This window comes from Hipposideros armiger, unplaced genomic scaffold (assembly GCF_001890085.2).
Source record: "Hipposideros armiger isolate ML-2016 unplaced genomic scaffold, ASM189008v1 scaffold_1189, whole genome shotgun sequence".
NCBI classification, from domain to species: domain Eukaryota; kingdom Metazoa; phylum Chordata; class Mammalia; order Chiroptera; family Hipposideridae; genus Hipposideros; species Hipposideros armiger.
The window spans coordinates 165,436-185,966 of record NW_017732539.1 but is presented as its reverse complement, the minus strand read 5'-3'; the positions used below and the strand labels follow the sequence as shown (position 1 = coordinate 185,966).

Sequence of the window (20,531 nt, the reverse complement as noted above, 5' to 3'; positions counted from 1 at the left end):
ATTGAATATAATGAAAGATGATTAGTTATGAGCAGAGAGAAACTTTTTCAAATTTTCACAATTTTTAAAAGAGCATATGAAAGGGCTACCATACAGCATAATGAACAATATCTTTAGAATTTTACTCATGGTGCAGTAGATATTCTTCTTTGGCTTTCGGCACAAGGTGAAATCATTGCTCTATGAAAGACCAAACCACAGAAAGCTCAATTATCATTTAAGGATGATGAATACTAGAGATGCATGATAAAACAGGGATAGACTAGAAAATGTGGTAGAACAGGGTGGTTAGCATGTCCCTTATTGTGAGGGGCTCCATAGAATTTATTGTATAAACAAAGTCACTCTGACAGTGAAAAAAAGCAATGCTGGTAACAATTGTACGGGGACAACAGGATCAAACAGGAACTGTCCCAGACAAAATGAGACACATGGAAATCTTATACATAACATCCTAAAGAATTAGGAGAGAGCCTAGTCTAATCTACAGTATTCCATTTTAAAAGAATATGTCAATCCCTGACCAAAACTAAAATAGACTTTTGTTGAGGATTCAGTCTTCCTAGACATCAACATACATTATCTTCTGTGGACTATTAAATTTTAATTTTACAAACAATGTTATAAAACATATTTTTTATAAATTAAAAAGACTATCCAAAATTCAAACATCTAACAAATCAAATATTTTATTCTTCCAGGCTTTATAAATTATGTGTATACAAATATGGTTTTATAATGACCATTTTAGCATAGGTAACAATTTTTTTTTTCTTTTTCAAGGTTCTAATTTGTCATGACATTTATCTTTTTTTTTTTTTTAAGCTGAGCCATCCTGCTACCTGTTAGCAGCTCAGTGGCAGCTCAGCTCCAGCCGGGCATCAAACCGCTGTTTCTCAGAGCTCAAACTCTTGAGCGAGCTCTTAATCAACTGAGCCACTAGGCCGGCCCACATTCACATTTGAATACCTGCATAATGCCTCAGTGAATGGAGTTATATATTAGATCTATTTAAACATTAGTTTTTGTTAAATTTTTGTTTTCTCCCATTTTTGCTAATAATTTACCATAAATAATATGGAATTGAGATGAATGTTTTGAGTGAATAAATTTTCCCTTTTGGATCATTTCCTTAAGATAAATTCTCAGAGATGGAAGTACTTGAGTCAAAGGATTCCCAACTTCTTATCTGAATTCTACATCACTGAAGGGGCCATTGCATAACATGAAGAACAATGTCTTTTAAATGAAAGAGTTGGCTACATCTGTCCAGTTTTTATTGAATGTGTCCAAATGTCAAAACCAAACACTGTAGAGTTGTTCCTCGGGGAAGGTTGGAGGCTGAGTCTCCCCTCCCTGGTTTTAACCATTGTGGACCTTACTCATCATGGCATCTGATAGGACAACTGGCTCAGTACATGTGCTCCCTTATCTGAGCAGAGCAAACCAGAGAAGCAGGATACTATTTTTAGTCAAAATTTGTATTAAAAAAAAACACCAAACTGCTTATTTATTTACAGTTCCTATAACATTTTCTTGGCAATAGATCACTACTTTTCCTAAGAGGAGACACTGGGGAAAAATTATGCCTTATATGTTTTTGTTTTCCATTCAAAACATAATTGTGTGAAGATACATGTATGATTGTTTCTTCATTGAGGCACTATTCGTTATAACAAAAGGAAAAAAAAAAAAACCTAGGATTACCCTAAAAATCCATCAATCCACTACAAAAAAGATTAAATATAGTACATCAATACAAAAGAAAGAAGTGATTTATAAATCCTGATAAAAAAAGATCTCAAATATATATTAGTTGAAAAATATACATGTATGATTCTACCTGGGTAAAACAAAAAAAATCTATAAACATGTAAAATTAAAAAATTATGGAAGAACAATAAAAAATTGATAATAATCTTCCCTCTAGGGGCTGGTTCTGGAGCTGATGGTATGGGGAGAAAAATTTTTAAATTTTGATCTTATACACTTTTCTACTATTCACTTTTTGACCATGAGCATGATCATAATCATAACTAGGTAATAAATAAAGGAATTGTTCAGTAGGCACTTATTAATAACCTATTTTCTATTAGGAGTTACAGGGATTACAAATTATACATGACATGGTGTGTTTTTTGACAAGCTGAATCACCCTGGGCAGCCATTTCAACTTTCTGAATCTCAGCAGTGTCCAGGAAACACCACTGGCCTGAAGTCAGATAAAACCAGGTTCAACTCTCAGTTATGGTACAATCTGTGGGATCTTAGGGCCGGGGGATTAACTACTCAGTTTCCTCAACTGTAAATAAGAAAAACACCTATTTCATGGGTTTCTGATATGATTCTGATAGAGCCTATCTTACAGAAGATGCTAGACAAATACTACTAACTCTAAATATACCTTTCAAAAGGATCAGAATCAAGTTCATATTTTCCAAGGGTTTTGTGGAATAGTAGGTGTCTGAGAGTTCCATCAGATGAATATTCTGCAGTCACATAAGCCCAAGAAATGCCCTCTTTGAGAGTCACAATGGGTATTAGCCTCTTAAATGTTATGAGAAATTATAGCAAAGTAACATGTTAATTCAGAATTTCCCAAAAGTACTCGGTCCCCCTGCCAAAGGCCTCCCTATGCGCCATCATTTTTATAGTATAACCACCCACAGAATATGATATTGGCTAAATTCAGATCTCATTAAACATCATTTACCACTACTACTATACTCTTACTTTACTGAAATACATTGGAGATAACAAGTCTTGCAAATGAGAATTCTATGTGCACTTGATCCCTCTCAGGCTGTACAATATTACCAAAGAGAAATACACTACACCAACTATGGTCTATGCAGGCAGAGATGAAAACGTTAATAATCCACAGCTATCACTAAGGGTCATTTTGTTAAATTAAAGGAATTTTTGCCTTGATTAGAATTATTCTGTGTATAAGTAAATGAAAGATCTAGTATTATTTTTTAATTTTATCCTCTCATTTCCTCATCCTCAGACACCGCTTTCATTTTTTAATAGATCTGTAAAAACATGATCCTTAAAGGCTTTGAAAACCTTACAGAGTGGTGTTTCAAAGAAAGGGCTTTGGCATTAGACATACCTAAGTTAGTTTAACTTTGTCATCCAACTACTTGCTAGTCACTAAGTTGTGCTAGTAACTTACAACTTATTAGTTTTATGATTTTTAGGCCATGTTACTTAACACTGGATATCAATTTTTTTCATCTATAAAATGGGCATAATACTTATTTCACATGGTAAAGTAGATTTTTAAAAATGGTTTCCATTATGCCCCATTCTGTATTACCCATCTGCTTTTGCAAAGTAACCTTCAAGCTCCTCCCATCAAGAGGTAGAGTCTATTTCCTCACCCGTCAAATCTAGGCTGGTCTTGGGAATTGCTTTGACTATAGTTGAGGCAGAAGTGACCTTATGCCAGTCCCAAGCCTCGGCCTCTCTAAAAGGCCATACATACTCTTGTTTTTGCTCTTGGAATCCACTCCCAACCCCCACCCCACCCCTCTCTCCCAGCCACCATGTGAAAATCCCTGGCTAGCCTGCTGGATGATGAGTGATCATATAAAGAAAGACCAATTGTCCCAGCTGAGGTACTCTAGCCTAGAGCCAGCCACACTCCCAATACTTAGAAAGCCCAACCCATATCACCAGAGCCAACAATCTGACCTGCAGCTGACCACAGATTCATGAGTGAGCCCAGACAAGACTGGAAGAACCACCCAGCCACTCATGAATTTGTGAGCAATAATAATGCCACTGGGTTTGGGGATACTTGTTATGTTGCAAAAGCTAGCTGATACAGATGACTTAACAATTAAAAGAGTTAATATATTTATGTTTCTTCTTATCACAGGATTTAATTGACATATACTAACAACTAATAGGAGAGTACGCTGTTTAATGAAAGTATAATAGAGACTGCTTCACAAATGTTGTAATTGCTTAATGCTGAAGGACATTAGCCGTTACATTATCATTAAAAACCAAATTATTTAATTCTATTTGCTGACCATGATAGTCAATAATGTTCCAAATTGTTATGGTAACCTTCAAGTAACCCAGAAAAATGGATAGACTGATGAAAACGATCCATCCAACTCCAAGGTCAAATCTGAATAATACATTTAAATATTGTTTGCTTGTACATCCCTAGTGCCTAGCACAGTGCCCAGCGTGGAGTCAGCGCTCCATCAGTGTAGCCCAGTGGTTAGGAGCAAGGCCTCAGGAGCCAGACTCTCTGAATCTGGATCCTAGTTCCTTCAATAACTTCAACCTGCCTCAGTTTCCTCATCTGTAAAGGAGGATAACAGCTGTACAAGTTACGTCTATTTGTAGTAAGGATTGAGGGAGATTCCTTAGATAAAGTACTCAGAATAGTACCTGGCACAAAGTTAGTGCACAATAAACGTTGGTTACTTCTCTCTGTTGAGTGATTTTTGTTTTAAACCTACTCGTGAACCCAGAGCTTGTGTGGTACTTCGGGGCATACAAGTGTAGCTATCCTAGTGCTTGCTAGTTCTCTCAGGCTTTTAGAAGCTATTCTGCAAACACGAAGCTACACATCACAGAGATGACTACACAGAAAGCAGAGTTTCTAGAGATTCAGTGAAGAATTTAAATGGCATGTCTTAGCAATTGTGATGAAAGAGAACTGAGATAAATAAGATTGTATTAATTCAGGACCTATGGCCAGCACGTTGATACTTCAGGGTTCTCACCTGTTGTTTTGTTTGCAAAAGGTTCCCATCAAACGGAACTCACTCTCCATTAGACAGGCCTGAAAAGTGGAACCCAGAGGGACAGGTTTCTCCAATTTCATTGTGGCCACTCTCCCATCAACAAGCCTGCCCAGACCTGTGACTTCACACAAATTCTCACCAAATAATCCCGGATGATGACCTGGGGCTGACACCTGGACCCAGGTTTCAATTACAGGTGAAGAGAGAGTCATATATATTCAGATTATCCTTCCTTCTAGAAACTCATAATTTTTTTCTTTCCAGAATCACTGTCTATCAAACCAAGTAGAATTGCTACCCCTCCAATTTGTTAGAAACCAAAGGATGTATAAATCATCCCTGATCTTCATGTAATTTGCCCTTAATGTCACATTTATATTCTCTGTTCTGTCAAGCACCCTAATGTACACTTTCAAGCTTCATCTTCTCAATGATCATATGGGGGAATCATGAAAGATCAAAGTTTTTCTCACTTATTTTATGCTGATATATATATATATATATATATCAGCATAATATACACACACATATATATTCTTTTTTTTTTTCAAAACTTCAGTACTCCTTAAAGAAGAAGACAGAAAACAGAAAACAATATCTTCAGAACAATAAAGTCACACAAAGACATGACTTTCTTAGTCACATTAGGCAAGCCTGGGTACTAATGATGGCAATTTAATTCCTCCAGAAGGATCAGCACACATGTTGCCTCCTGTTTACCTAATTATGCCAATGGATGAATGAGGCACGCCTCATTTTGGATCTAGTCTAGAAATGGTCTTTCCTCTTCCTGTTCTCCACCTGAGCCCTTTACCTTCTCAATTAAACATAGGCCCCCTCTTCCTCCACAACACACAAGAAAATGCTTCCTTCTATATAGTAAGGAAACTCCACAAAAGGAAACAACAAAAAAAGGAGTTAGAACTGAGATTTATGATTTGTCTTTTCCATACTGTGTAGTTCATTAAAGTTCCACAGGGAAATGTCAGGCCCTGAGCTGGCTTGATTTTCCTCTGGGAATCATCTAGAAAAATTAACAGCTACCCAGAGACTTAGCTTTTGTCAACAGCAAACCAAATGAAACTTTCCAAACTCATTTAATTGCCTGTCGGATGCAATAAGGCTTCCCCTATTTCCTTGCTCAGACATAATAAGCCAGTTTAAATAAAATTGAATTGGTGTTCTCCGTCCTAGCATTTACTCTGCCTTGGTGAACCAACCAGCCAGGTAAGAGAAGTAAAAAAAAAAAAAAAAAAAAGGTAAGAGTCAGTCCAGGTGAAGCTAAGAAAATCAAGCAAAGGAAAGAGCCATTTCCAGAAAAAGGTAAAATAAATTCCCATCTTTTCGCCTATAAATGCTTGCACAATTTAAAAAAAAAGTAGACCATCCCCTGTCACTCCAGCACTTCCTTCCCCTTCTGTCTTTCCACTGCAGCCATTCCTACTGTCACAAATGGGAGGACTGGGCAGAGCAGAGCAAAGCATCCATGTGTGGGTAGGCTGGAGGACCGTCTGAATGTCTCAGCTGTGAGGATGCCCATAGCTGCTTTGGGGCCAGTGTCACATAGGTGCTCAGGATTTGTTTGCTCAGTGCAAGGTTGAGTGGCTGAAAACACAACAGAAGCTCAAAAACCTAAGAATCTGATGGGAGAGAGGCTGGGGTCCTGGGAGTGAGCCACCCCCCTCTTAAAAGTGCAGACTCCCCGCCTTCCCCATCAGTGTGGCAGTCCACGTGGGAATGGAGGAGGAGGGAGCACTAATTGTGAGCTGCTTCCTGTGCGATCAGGTTTGAAATAAAGATGGAGGGCCTCTCACACTGGGGAATCAGAGAGGGCAGTGTCCAATTCATGCAAATCAGCATCTAGCAAGATCAGGAGCATGACTTCTGCTCCCTACAAGCCGCCCAGGGAGGCCATGGTCACGGAGGCTGGGCTGTGGGATGGCTTGTTATTGTATAACATGTCGGGATGGGTCCTGGTGTCCCAGACACACTGTCATCAAGCCTGTGACACACGTCTGGCCCATGAGTTCCAGAAACACACAACCAAACCATGAAGATAAAACAATTATGGCAAACAGAGTGGCTGAGAGAGGCTGAATCTGTATTAAATAGATTTTTCACTTCAAACCTGCAGCATTTTCCTCTGCCTGTACTGTGTCTCAGCTCTAGAAGGTAAGCCCTCATCATCAACCCCAAGGGAGATGAAGAGTCTGAGAGCCCACAAGGCCCCCTTGTGCTCAGCTGCTGGGATCTCCCTGGAGACAAGGCAAACATGGCTGGGCTGCAGACACAGAGTTCTCTCCAGCTGCAGAAACAGATGTCACATATCCCAAGATGGGGAAACTGCGGCCTTGGCCACGTGAAGCACTGATTCTCTACTATTCAGGTAGCAGATTCTTGTCTGTTTGGGGGTCCAGGTAGGTCTGTTCCAACTGATCAACAATTATACAGGGCAGCGGCCGTACGTGCCCATCTACAGCCAGGACTAGGGGTGATTTAAAAGTGTACTCCAGGCAGTCATTAGGGGGGTGGGATGAAAGTGGTCATTATTCTCGACTGGTACTGGCGAATAGTCCCCGATGAGGCTGGACGTTTCCCCTTGGCACAAGTCTTATTCTTTCTGTGGTCCTTTATCTAAAATGTGCGCCCGTCCTCTGGAGGGGAGCATTATTACTCTTATCTGCTGCCCAGAGAAGAACCGATGCCTGGGTGTCTGGGTATGGACATATTTTTAAGGGTTCATCTCTTTTCTATTCATTTGTCATCATAAAACTTCCAACTTGTGCCTTCCCACGTGCATCTGGAGCACCTGAGCCTTTTCTAAGATGACCAAGATGGAAGCTTCCAGGAGGTGTCTTTACAGTGTCAACAAAGGAAGAATCTGCAAGAAATCTTTCCAGAGGCTACTCGTGGAACGTCTCCTCATTTGGTGGCACCGTCCAGTGGCCTCATGAGAGAAAGCTGTGGGAGATGAAAGAACCAAAGCTAATTCTTGATTATTCAAACTATGGATTATCTCAAACCCTGGATTTCTCTCCTTTCCATTTGCCTCCTGGGTCCTAGGTCATTTTCACCAGCACCGGAGGGAAGGCAGAGGAAACGAAGGGAGATGAAATACAAATGAATCAATCCTGCCACTTGTTAGCAGCTCAGCTCGCAAGTATACAACAGGGAGGCAGCTGCGGTTCTTCTGTGGGTTTCAATTCTTGATGCTATTCTTGTCCCTCCTGCTGCCAGGCAATATCAAGTGGGCTGTATGGAAATGATCTGTGGGATGAAAAAAGAAAGGAGGGGAGGAGCGCTCTCCAACAGTAGCTTCTTCAAAGAAAAGGAAAGGGAATTATATGCTCAGTGGCAGCATGCCACACAAAGTAGACTAAGTTTTATTAAACAAACTCATGTTTGGAAGCATCTTGTCCCCCTCAGAACTAGAGGAAAAGAGATGCTAAGACCATGTTTAGAGCAATTATAATGCAGAGGATGCACTGATTGTCACAGCAGCACAAAGAAAATGAGAAAGTATTCTTAAAAGATTATGCCAAGGACAGCAAAAGCAGAAATAAGAAAAGACTGTCTCAAAACCTGAAAGAATAATGAAAAGGAAGAAAAACACATTAAGCCCACTATCACAACACAGGTAGGATGGCACGCAGCAGATGGAACCCTGGAGCAGAAGGAAATGTCCTTATTTCTCTGAGCTTATAAAATAGGAAGGGTTGGACTATGGTAACCAATGTCTTCTCCGGCCCTGTGGTGGCCACTGTGATGTGCCACCCAGATGCCCCTGCAATGTAGGGCTTCTCTCAGCTCCTGGGAGTGCTGATGGCAGAGAACTTTCAGCTGTCACGCCCTTTGGGGATTGTTTCCACAACAGAGAACCACTTTGCCTTCCAGGGACAGCCTATATCCAATGATTGACCAATGCAGGAATAAAAATGCCTGGCTATCTTGGCCTAATCTGGGTCAGCTCTGAAGGGTCATTCTATACCCAGGGCTGCCTGTGGTTTTGGCTGAGGTTACCACTATGTCTGCATCACAACTCGACTTCTCCTTTTCTCCAATTCATTCCATTCCATCCACAAATACTGATTCCCAAGAGTACTTCGTAATAAACCTCTTGCATGTGGAACCCCATCTCCAGGGTCTTCTCCATTGGAAGCTTAATATGCAATGGTCTCTACTTTTGCTTCATCCTGCCTGAGATGCATAGCTTATCACTTTTTCTGAGCTGAAGATTCACTTTTGTGTATGAGGTTGGTGGTATATACCAGAAGGGAAGCTAGGAAACACCTCAAAGAAGAAAAGTTGGCGAGGTGAGGGATACAGGAGAGAAAAAGGCTTTCAATGGGCCAAGTGAAAACAGAATAAAGAAACTTGCCTTCAAATTTAATATTAAAAGAAGCAGTGTTGAAGTAACCATGAAGAACATGGAGCAATAAGAAGTCACAACTACATCATTCAAGAAATGTTTATGGCACTCATACCAGGTCCAGGCATTGGGAAGAGAACAGTGAAGGGGACAGCATGGCGTTTCCCTGGGAAAGGCAAGGGGCATAGTTTGTGTGAATCCTCTACCATGGCAGAATCCATTAATGCATAAGTAATCTGTTTTTGGCTAAGCCTAAGAACATGGTACTTTCTACTTGGGGAACTGTTTGCATTACAGTCTTAGAAAATGTTTGCCACCAGATAATCAATAGCAGGGAGGCTGGACTAAGTCATTGATTAATCTGGACATACTCCCCTACTGAATGGCATTAGGCACAGCTGTTAGACCCTCCATCTGAGAGGAGTAAAGCAGGAAACAGCTCAATCAATGCAGATTCATGAAACCATGATCTTCCTGAATTGTCTTATAAGAATTGTCCATTAGTTGAACTGCCTAAGAAACTTATGATACCGGCAAAAAATAGAATAGTGTTGTAGCTATTTTTAAAAACAAGGTGAATACACACACCTATACACACACACACACACACACACACACACACACACACACACACACACTCAGAGTCTATGACATCTTAACAGTTGTAGAACAGTTATGTGTAGTAGTATGACTTCATTTAATCAGCAAATACATATACAGCATCTGGTACTCCATCTGATAATTTCACAATTATTATCTCATTTAACACACAAACATCTTTCAAGAAATTTATACTTATAGTTCCCATTTTCCAGGTGAAGACACTGAAGCACTGACAAATTAATTATTTTGCCCAAGGTCACAGAGTTAGTAAATGGTTAAGTCAGGATTTGAACCAATGAAGAATTCCTACTAACCACTACATTGAGTTTTCTCGTTGGGCTTTCTCTCACTTTGTTATCATGCCTGCATAAAGAGCATTTAGGGGTTAATTTAAAAATCTCTCTCTCTCTCTCTCTCTCTCTCTCTCTCTCTCTCTCTCTCTCCACCACATTGAAGCTGGCCCTTGCAAAGAGGAAGCACAGGGACATCACCTGACATCTATCTGGGTGATGTCTTAGGGTTTACCCTGTGCTTTACAGAGGTGAGGCTGTCATTCCAGTGCTTCCCAAAATTTTCAGTGCTACTTCTTCACCCTCTTTGAAATTAGGGGTGGCCATGTGATCACTTTGGCTAATGAATTCCGAGCAGAACTTAGGTGAGTTTTAAGGTCCCCTTACATTCCCCCTTCAATCATCCTGGGTCAACGAGTAACTGAGAAGAGTGGATCCCCTCACTGACCTCTGCTAGACATATAGCACAAATAAGAAGTAAACTTTTGTCTTTATAAGCCACTGAGATCTGGGTTTATTTACTGCTGCAACATTACTGAGCCCATCCTCACCATTATAGTTGCTTCACCTTCTTCCACAGATAAAGAAACTAAGCTACAGAGAAGTTTAATGATTTGCCCATGGTCACATACTAGTAAGATGGGAAGCCCTTTGACAAGCAGAGATTGGGAGCGGAATCATTTTAGGAAGAAGGAACAACTCCAGCAAAGTCAAGAAGGTAAGAAAAGCAGTTTTGAGCAAGTACAGGTATCCAGTGTGTGTAGGAATGTTGAATTCCTGACTGGGGTAAATTCAGAGTGCCAAAGGCCATGTGAAGGAGTTCATTCTGAACTTATTAAATAGGTTTATAGAAAGCCAATCAGAGAGCTGGAGCAAAGAAGCAGAAATCGTCAGAGAAGAGATAGAAAAGTATAAGCATAGATGCAGCATATTTCATGGTCAAGGTTAGAACATCATCGAGATTTTCCTACCAACCTGCCCAATTCCTGGCACTGCAGGGTCCTTTCGCTGCCATGCACATTGACACTCGGACTTGACTTCATGGGAACCAGCTGGACTGACCATTCCCATGCAATCTGCTTTCACCTTTGGGACCTTGGCCACTATCAGAAAATGCAAAGCTTTCCCAGAGAGAGCTGGAACTTGCCCAACTTTATTTTTAAAAAGAGGGAAACAAAAGCTTCCAAGGAAATGTTTATCCAGCCATGATCCCGACTGAATAACCAGCAAGCCATCTAAACTGGTTGGCTCACCAGCAGAAATGGGACAAGGCCACAGTACACAATTCAGCCAGGGTACCCTGCCACAGTATCGAGAGGAACAAGCCCTGTAGACGAAGGGATCAGCCTGTGTCAGACATCGCCGTGCCTCATGCTCAGAAGGGCCCAAAGAGCTGGTGCCTAGATTTGCCTGGCAAAGCGCTGGAAAGTAAGATCAGAGGTTTATTCACAAGAAATTTTGCTGCAGGTAACTTAGGAAGAGTGGGTGTCCCAGCTCTGCAGAAATAAGCAGAGATACAAAATGGAAGTCTAGCCAGCCCTCTCTCTGGAGCCAGAAGAATCATTAACTCTCAGGCTATGGAGTGGAGGAAGTTGTCCTGCGCTGAGCAGGCAGTATTTTAGGAATGGGACTTGGAATTGCTTTCACTGCTTCAAGAGGGTGGAAGCCTCGGGCACCTATAGGTCCACGTAGCCACAGCCCTTCCATGTTGGACCAGACCTTTGAAAATGGCTGTGCTTTCACTCCTGATCATAGCTTACAGCCCCTGCGGGGGCCCTGCTGTGACTCTCTCTGCTCCTTGAGAATCCAACTCCCTGCATATCCTTGCCTACCCCTTCTTCACTTATCTAGACCATGCGACAGCTTATGCTTGGTCTAAACTGATGGGGCCCCAGGAGCTTGATGCTGTATCTGTTCAAATCTGGCTTTGCCAACATTGGCGATTCCAGCTGCTGTTCCTGAATCTTACCCAACAGGTCAGGTGGCTGTAGTGTTAACGCCATCCTGCATGAAGCCAGTGTTTACCATGCCCCTAGAGGTGACCTTTGAACTGCTAACCCCTTCTGGGATGGAGCGAGGGAGGCCCCATAGCTTCGTGTGTTTCCTTTTCCCAGATCCTGACCTTTCTTAAACTCCTTCCTTTCCAGAAGGTGCTGCTGAAGTCTCAGCCTGCCTTGGAACTAAGCATGACTAGAATATAAAAGATCTCAGAATTGAGCTGCTTGGGGTTAACTGGTATAAAAAAAAATGAAAACAGGATTGTTTTCGCATGCCATTTTTAATACATGCTGCAGAATGCCTGTGTAGAGAAACACGGGGTGTAAATTAGGAAATCTCAGCTCTTGCATTGTTTTGGGTAAACATGCAGAAGAGGGGAAAACAGCAACCTCTTGACACTAATGTTCTGTGGGTGAACACCACATGCGATTTGCAGTGGGAAGGAAAAGAACCAGCCCACTGGGGTAATGATACCCCCAGTGTGAGAACCCTGAAGCGAGGGGCCTTCACAGAGGTCCAGTGGGGCTTTAAAGTGAACAATGCCGCCACCAAAGAGAGCGTTTGATTTTTCTCCAGGCTGGGGACTGTCTTTCTGGTGGCACCTGGCCAGGAAACATATTTTCCCATCTCAGAGACAGGACTTCCTGGGGGGAAATAAATAGCGCTTCCCACCAGGAACAAAAGCAAAAGGCAATGTAGTTATGCAGTAAACCAGGTGACTAGAGAGCAACCAAAGAGGTCCTCTTCTGCAGGTGACAATCTGTGTATGCACGCGAGTGGGGGTGGGGAGCAAAAAAGAAAGAAGGAGTGAACTTGAGAGTTTATAAGGGAAAAGTGGCAATGATGGGATGCAGGGTATGTGTACAGGGGATCTAAATCTTAGGTAATGTATAAGAAAACCAAAATAGAAATAATTAAATGGGTCTGACAACGAGGACAGGCTGGCTACAAAGCTGTTGCCAAGTCCTGAGTGAGAATGAATTGCGGGTTCACTGTGTAGCTTGGCTATGGTGTAAAATGGATCTGTTTAACTGCTAAATCTGGTAAACACTGCACATGCTGATTTAGTAAATGAATTGTTTTGTTTAAATTTTCAATTCAAGAGCCTTTGCCTGTTTCAGAAATGCTTTTATTCACACTACGTTCATCAACGATCTAATTGCTAGGCTAGTTCCAGTGATTGACATGAGTGATAATATAGTGATATTGTAGAATGATTAATTGAGGTGACTGGCATTTATTAGCCCTTACTTGGGACTCTGGGCTTTATACACATTACGCCATCATATTCCATCCACAGAGCTGCCCAGAAAGGTGGGAACCACGGTCACCCTTTTTTACAGATGAGGAAATCAAGGCTCAGAGAAGTTTGCTTGAGTCAGTTGCAGACCCAGAGATGCCGACTGCAGAGCCTGAGCTCATAGATATTAGGGAATATCGTCCCTGGTTGTGCAGGAGTAACAGGGTCTTGGTCTATTCCTCCCTAATGGGACTGTGCAGAAAAGTTTCCTGTGCCACAAATAGTTCTCATACATACATTGTAGTTAGCCTTGGTTTTCAAATCAATTTCCTTGTTAAAGCTACATACTTTCTATTACACATGTTTAAAACCATAAAATCTACACTATAATTATGTTTGTCAACACAATTTAGTGCGATGCCAAAGCACTGACATTAGGTTGCCCCTGCCTAAAAGAACTGCCACAAGCACAAGAGAACAATAATAAGGACAGGCAATCGCCAAACAAGAACAGGGGCTCTCCACTAATGATCTCACCGGCCAACCCTTCCCTACTACCTCAAAAGCTGTATTTTTTAAAGCCTAATCCAGACCACAGTCCCGTATGGTACGTAATTGATGAAAATACATATTTGAGAGAACTAAAGACCAGGCTCTCTCTTCTCTGTCCAATGCTACCTTTGGGTTTTAGCTTCCAAAGGAAAATCCTATAGTTAATAACGAAATAAGAAGAATAAAGCACCTTTCTAGATTAGGATACTTCTCTGAAATATTTGGAAATCTGTGTTTTAAGATATGCCACAACAGATTCCTCCCTCTTGGGCTGGATTGTACTTTGACTCTTTTGATCACAGAGAAAACAAAAGATCTTGGAGACCACAAGGGAGGAGCCAGCTACAGAGTTTACAGGCCAAATGCACAGACAAGTTTTGCATATTACCCACAGGCTTTTGGCATTCTGTCTGAAGGTGCAAAAGACCAATTGTATGAACAATTTTGGGCTGCAGAGCAGGAACTGAATGTTTGTGATTTGGGGTGACAGAGAGGCTTCTGGGAACTACCAAGGTACCTCATGGGTGACATTTTGGAACTTATCTTGCAGCAAATAGAGGAGGTGTAAAATCATATTTCCCAGGCCCTCCGGGAAATTTACAAATCGGCCCATGACATTAGACCTCACCCAGAAGAAAAGCAACCAAAACTTCCTTTTACTTTATTTGTAGAACAAAGGCCTAGCTGGTTCTTAAGTAGATTACCCAGACATATTGCACAAGTGCAATTTAGCAGGATTCCTAAACATAGAAAGTTCAAGCAGAGCATTTCTACATGCAATTTTTTTCCCCTCTGTGAGTATTTTTACCAGGGAAGTTCTTGAGACCTTGGGACAATAATCACAATTTATTGGTACCTTCGGATTAATATAAGAAGGGACAATTTTTACACAGCAAGAACCAGGAGATTCAGATTCCTATGGAAAATTTCCTGAAATCTCCCAGCAATTTCAGTTAATACTAAAGCTCCATGCATCCCTCCTGAATTTAAAAAAAAAAAAAAGGCTTACCTCTTAAGTACATCTCTTCCATAAAAACAAAATTGTTATTCTAAGCTTGAATCTGCAAATTACCAACTGTGCAACTTTCAGCAAGTTACTTTAATCTCTGTACCTCAGAGTTTCCTTATCCACCAAATGGGGAAAACACCTGTCCCTACCTCAACATGTACTTACCTGCTTCTACAGCCATTCTACTGATTCTCTTTGACTTCAGGCAGAGTAGTAAGGACCTGTGAGCCAAGCCTGCAGGCGAAATGAAAGAGAATTTCATGCTGGCTGGCAACCTTGGATATTCTTGCAAAGGTAATGCTCGGAACACCCCTTTCACAGAGTAAAAATTAATAATAACTTGCAATGATATGGATCCTTAGGGCAGCTGCTCTCTTCTGCAGCCTGCCAAACGTAACATGGATGTTACCTATACTAATTTAATAATATATCCTCAAAGTTATAAAAGAATAGATTTTCATGCGGGCTTGTGATGTGTAGGTGGTAAAGCGGCGTGTGGCTGCTCAGTTACAGCCCTCGTTCATAAAGCTCACCTCTGGGCGAGGCCTTGCTTCTCCTCCATGTTTCTGGTTGGGGAGGAGTAGTGGGAGAGGAAGGGGCTGAGGTTTTAAAGAAGGGATGCTGATGAGGATGCCAGCGATGACTTGTGTCTCTTGAGAGTTGAGGTGGAGAAGGAGACAAGGAGGATGTGGAACGCTCCTGGAGGGAAAGAATGTGACAAGCGAAACACAACCCCAGTGCGTCCTACTCTTTTCTTAGCACAGGTGTCCCTGTATCCTGTGAGCTCAGAACCATTCCCCATAAAACAGAATATTCATTTTGGCAAATCGTAATGGCATCCATTCATTCAACAACAATTTATTGGGGGCCTACTGTGTTCCAGGCACCGATGGAGGAGATTGAGGACCCCGCCTTTACAAGACTGCAGACATCACACAAGCAGAATGGGCACTGCCTCCCTATTAAACAAATGGTTTCTATGTCTAAATCTTAGTGACAACAAGGCATCATGGTGTTACTGGCCAACCAAGCAGCACCCCCACCACTGAGAAACTTTTAAGTTTTCCTCCCTATAGAAATGTTAAGTATAGAAATGTTAAGTCTCCTCCCTAGTTTCTTAGTTTCTCAGCCCCTGGCTTTGATTACTGTTCTCATCAGTCTGAATCCTAGGCTAAAGATTGCTCCTAGCCTGAATCCTAGAATTCTCCTATCCCCCTGCTTCTTGATTGCTTTATAAATCAGTTTCTGAATCCTAAACAATAGAAGTCTCCTACCCCTGCTTCAGATAACTACTTGAAAGCCTGTGACTTCCTAGTATCCCCAGGCCAGTAAGCTAAATGCCAAACCCATTCTGGGCCCAGACAACTGACCACCTGAGTGACAGGCTGAATGGCCACAGGCTTCATGAGAGCTAACAGATTTATTAATTAAAATCTATTTTTCCTCATGCAGAGGCCTTGGGGATACAGAGGGTACCCCAACAAGACTGCCAGTCACAACCAAAGAAGCCAACACGGTCTTCCAGGCTGAGCTCGAGACCCCTTCCTCTCATCTGAGATCAGCTACGGTGAGAGTTCAGTGACTCCCCCAAAAAGCAAGGACAGCTCTGTGCCCCTGCCCAGCAGGAAGCAGATACAGAAGAAAAGACCTCCTGTCCTCAACTTCCCATAGAGATTTTATGGGGATCACATTTCTCAAGGAGAAAACAAGTCAGGCAGTTAGAGGCAGGCATTAGGTCTCTGCATTCCTGCACGTCCCACATAATGTGACTACCCAGGTGACTTCCCCTCTCCACCCAAAACTTCCCCTTTGTATTGTAATTACCTACCCTTGTGGGAAAACAAATGGGCACAAAATACCCACCTAGATCAGACCAATCACTCACACCTGAGCAGTACCTCTTGTCAATCACAGGTGGCAATCAAGTGGTCCCACGCCCAAAGGGGAACAGCCCATTCTAGAGAAAGTGGATAAAAACTCCAAGTCCTGGGCCATCCGAGTGGCGCGATGGTTAAGAACTCACTTGGGACGCCAGAGGGCCCCGGTTCGGATCCCACATATGAGGGCCAGTGACACTGTCCTCCACAGTTAAGATGCTGAACAACAGCTCAACCTGGAGCTGGGCTGCTGTGAGTCGCCTGCGACGGCGTAGGCTGCAGCCCCTGTGGCAGTGGGTTGCCATGGGCTGCTGTGTGTGGCCAGCAGCCAGCGTGTGTGGCCAGCAGCCGCAGTGAGCGGCTGTCCAGAAGCCGGCGACTGATCTGCCTCACCCGGGAAGAGTGCAATGATGGTGCCAACTTGGGCCAGTGAAGCAACGTCCTCCACAACTAGACTGAATAACAAAAAACGACAGCAACTTGTCTGTTCCCCGTCCCCCAATTCCCCAGCACTGTTCCCTTCCCCCAGTTCCCCAATAAAAATCTTTAAAAAGACCCCAAAAAACTCCAAGTCCTGGGAAGTCCGCTCTGCTCTTTTTGACCGCTTCTTCCCTTTTTGAACCCCTTCCACCCTTTTTTGAGCCTTTTGAGCCTCGCCTTTGTGTGTGGCCCGCTCTAAACTCTTTGGAATGTAATTTCTCTTCTAATAATGGGCCCTTGAGCCATTCTCTACTGCTAGGCTCACTTCTACTTCTTTGAAATGTACTATCTCTTCGAATAAACTACTTTTTCAGCACTTTACTCCGGCATGTCGTTCAGTTCTTTGCTCGAGTTGCCAAGGACCTGGACTTTGCTCCGAGAAGGGTCCACATTCTAACACCAATGGGAAGGAAGAATGATCTGAAGGTTGACGGACTTGCAGTCCAGGCTCAGCAGTGAGATTCTGGGCAGATGACCTAACCACTCAGAGATTCTGTGAACTTATTTATGAAATGAAAGCAAGACCATATGGTCTTTCATTTGTCTTCTTTAGTCTTCACCTGTTTATGATACATAAAATAGAGAGAGAAGATACTTTCTTGTTCAGGCAAGAAAATCTCCAGGACAATCCATATAGGGAGCTTAGCACTATTGATATAGGATTCTTAACGTTGTCCACACACAGTTCTCATTTCCTAGAGAACTTTCAGGTAGGAGGTAGGAGGTAGGAGGGTTGGGAGAAGCCTCTCCAAGTAGGTAACTGGCTAAACTAAAGAAATAATCTATGAGGATGGTGGGAGGAACAGTGTTCCAGGCAGAAGGAACAGCATGTGCCAAGACCCAGAGACGCCTTCAGCTTCTTTGAGGACAACTGAAAAGTCCAGTGAGGCTGAAGCAAAGCAGGCAGGAGCACAGTGGTAGAGATGGGTTTGGAGAGGTCTGAAGGGGCCAGACCACAGAGATCCTCAAAGACCATGGTAGGGGGTTTGGTTTCCGTTTTTTAACATGATGAGATTGTGAGCAGAGAAGCAAGATGGTCTGATTTCTACATTGGAAGGATCACTCTGGCTGTTGTTATCACACCAAGGCCAACCTCCATCTCCTGTCCTGCAGAATCACCTACCCCGCCACAGATGGTTCATCCTTGAAGATTCTGTGCCCCTGGTCAAATATTTGGTGACTGAATGAATAACTGAATGAATATGTGAATGAGTGGTCCTAGTAGTGAAGATTTTGCCCACCTAAGGCAAATAATCCTATGCTATGTCACATGCATTAAGATCTTTTCTCATCAAATTTATTCGGATTTGCTATAGGACAACAGAAATGGTGTCAACAGAAAGTCCACCCAAATATCCTGGAAGACTGAGCTTCCTAGAGGAAGTACACTTCTCATTTTGTCTTTAATGGGAAAATATACATTTTTCTCACAGGTAAAACTTAGGTATAAGAAAGAAATTCATAAGCCTTCCTCCCAGAAATCTCTCCTTTCCTCTTTAATCTCAAAGGTCTTCACACTGACCTTAGGCTATGAATTGGGTATTGGATGACCTCCAAAGTCATTTTTCATCTTTGGTTCTATTAATCTATGATTTTATGTCCTCTGATGGTGGTGATTTTCCAACCCTTCTCCCAGGATAAGCTTCAAGAACCAGCATCATGCTTAGCATGTGGCTTTGAGGGCTGCCTGGCTCACAGGTGCCGAATCTGGTTCCTCAGATACCAACACTGAGCCTCAATCCCACTGCTTCTGCCAGATGTTCACAAGTTTCACCAAGAAGGCTTCTCTGAGGCTTTCGTATGTACAAAACAACCTTTAAAATTTCTAATTTGGCAACTCATCGTGTTGGTCGTTCAGTTTTGGCTAACAGTGAGCATGTATTTCATGCGTACAAGGTGTTTCTTTGGAATTATAGCATTATTGTTCTTACGCACTTTGAATAACCTTCAGATATGGCATTGGCACAGAGGTGTCCCCAGTGTCCCTCAGTCAAATGGCCCACTAGCCAATCTGCTTTCACTCACACAGACCATCCCTGCTTCACATACAAGCCCACCAGCCCCTCCACCGTGAGCCAGAGCCATGGGGAAGGAGCCTGACTCCTGGTAGCAGGGCTAGCTCCGTGGCAGGCACATATGCCCACCATTGTAACCATTGCCAACCACTGGCCAGATCTCCCTCAGACTCACCCTCATGTGGAAGCTTCTAGGAGGTGCACTCTCTGCAGCACAGGGCACTACGGGTTAATTTTTTTCAATATCAACCTACACACGTTCCCACTCCCCCAAAGGAAAACACGGCTTCCTTGAATGATTAATGCCTTATTTTTGTACAGCACTGTACAATTTTCAAAGTGCTTCATGCCCATTATTTTCTTTCTTTGTTTAACATCCCTGTGAGTAAGGTGGATACAGTTTGTCTCTCCATTTTGTAGATGAAAAGATGAGTGACTCACCTTCATGACAAGTCAAGGTTGGAGCTTGAATGAGAATTCTACTCTCTAACCCTGAGATGAGTGCCATTGTTACTGCACCACGATGCCTCACCCAACCCCTACTTTATACTGTGATTGTGAAGCAGAGATGCTTCCATTCTACACGTCCATCCAGGGAACGAATGCCTGCAGTGAAGCTTAGACTCTCACTTTCAGAAACCAAGTTTCTAGACTAGTGTTCATGGATATGCAAAATTTCAAAATTAAATCAATAACTGATATAGGGTTGCCACATTTTATTTTGCCAGCTGCCACCATTATTTTATAAAAGGAGTGATATCTTGTTTTGAAATAGGACAGGAAATGTTATAGAATACCTAGCCTTCCCCAAGAAATGACCACTAAAGCATTTTAGGTCACTCTATTTAAAAAAAAAAAAATTAAATATTCAAATTTAAAATGTAGAAAAATGAAAACAGTTTTTATGTAACTCTGTTTTATATGTAATTGTTAATTGACATATGTTTGTCAATCTGAAAAAAAATATATATATATATTCAACAATTCAAGGAAAAAGTTATTCCAATTAATTTCCTTTTTATCAATATTATTGTAAAATCTCCAATTTCACACCCTGCTTGGCAAAAATGAAAACGACTTCTTCACACAGCTTGGAATATTCTGGGAAAACTGAAAGAAATTGAGAATTGTTCCCATGCCACCAGTTGCTTCTCTCTCTCTCTCTCTCTCTCTCTCTCTCTCTCTCTCTCCAGGAAGAGAGTGGGCAGCTGGCAGAGTGTGCATCTGGCTGAAGATAGCAAGTGCTTCAGGAATAGGAATGATGCACTGAGAGTCACTGCTAAGACCCAGGGCCACTGGCATAGGCCTGACTCACAGCCCTATAAC

General features: G+C 42.2%; 1 protein-coding gene across 8 annotated transcripts in view; it reads right to left on the bottom strand.

Moving 5' to 3' along the window:
* LRRC3B (leucine rich repeat containing 3B) overlaps positions 1-20,531 on the bottom strand; it is an 84,195-nt gene that overhangs the window by 13,262 nt on the left and 50,402 nt on the right. Inside the window, exons 1-2 of one of the 8 annotated variants that reach the window (XM_019632847.1) lie at positions 15,367-15,509; positions 14,999-15,067 (exon numbers count right to left, since the gene is read on the bottom strand). The exons of 6 other annotated variants lie outside the window; for them this stretch is intronic. Coding sequence is in view for 1 of the 2 variants with exons in the window: in XM_019632855.1 (XP_019488400.1) it covers positions 15,367-15,532 (166 nt within the window). In the remaining variant the exon portion in view is untranslated. Of the gene's footprint in view, positions 1-14,998; positions 15,068-15,366; positions 15,533-20,531 lie in introns of those variants that run through there. One more of the 8 variants, XM_019632855.1, reaches the window with a different exon arrangement.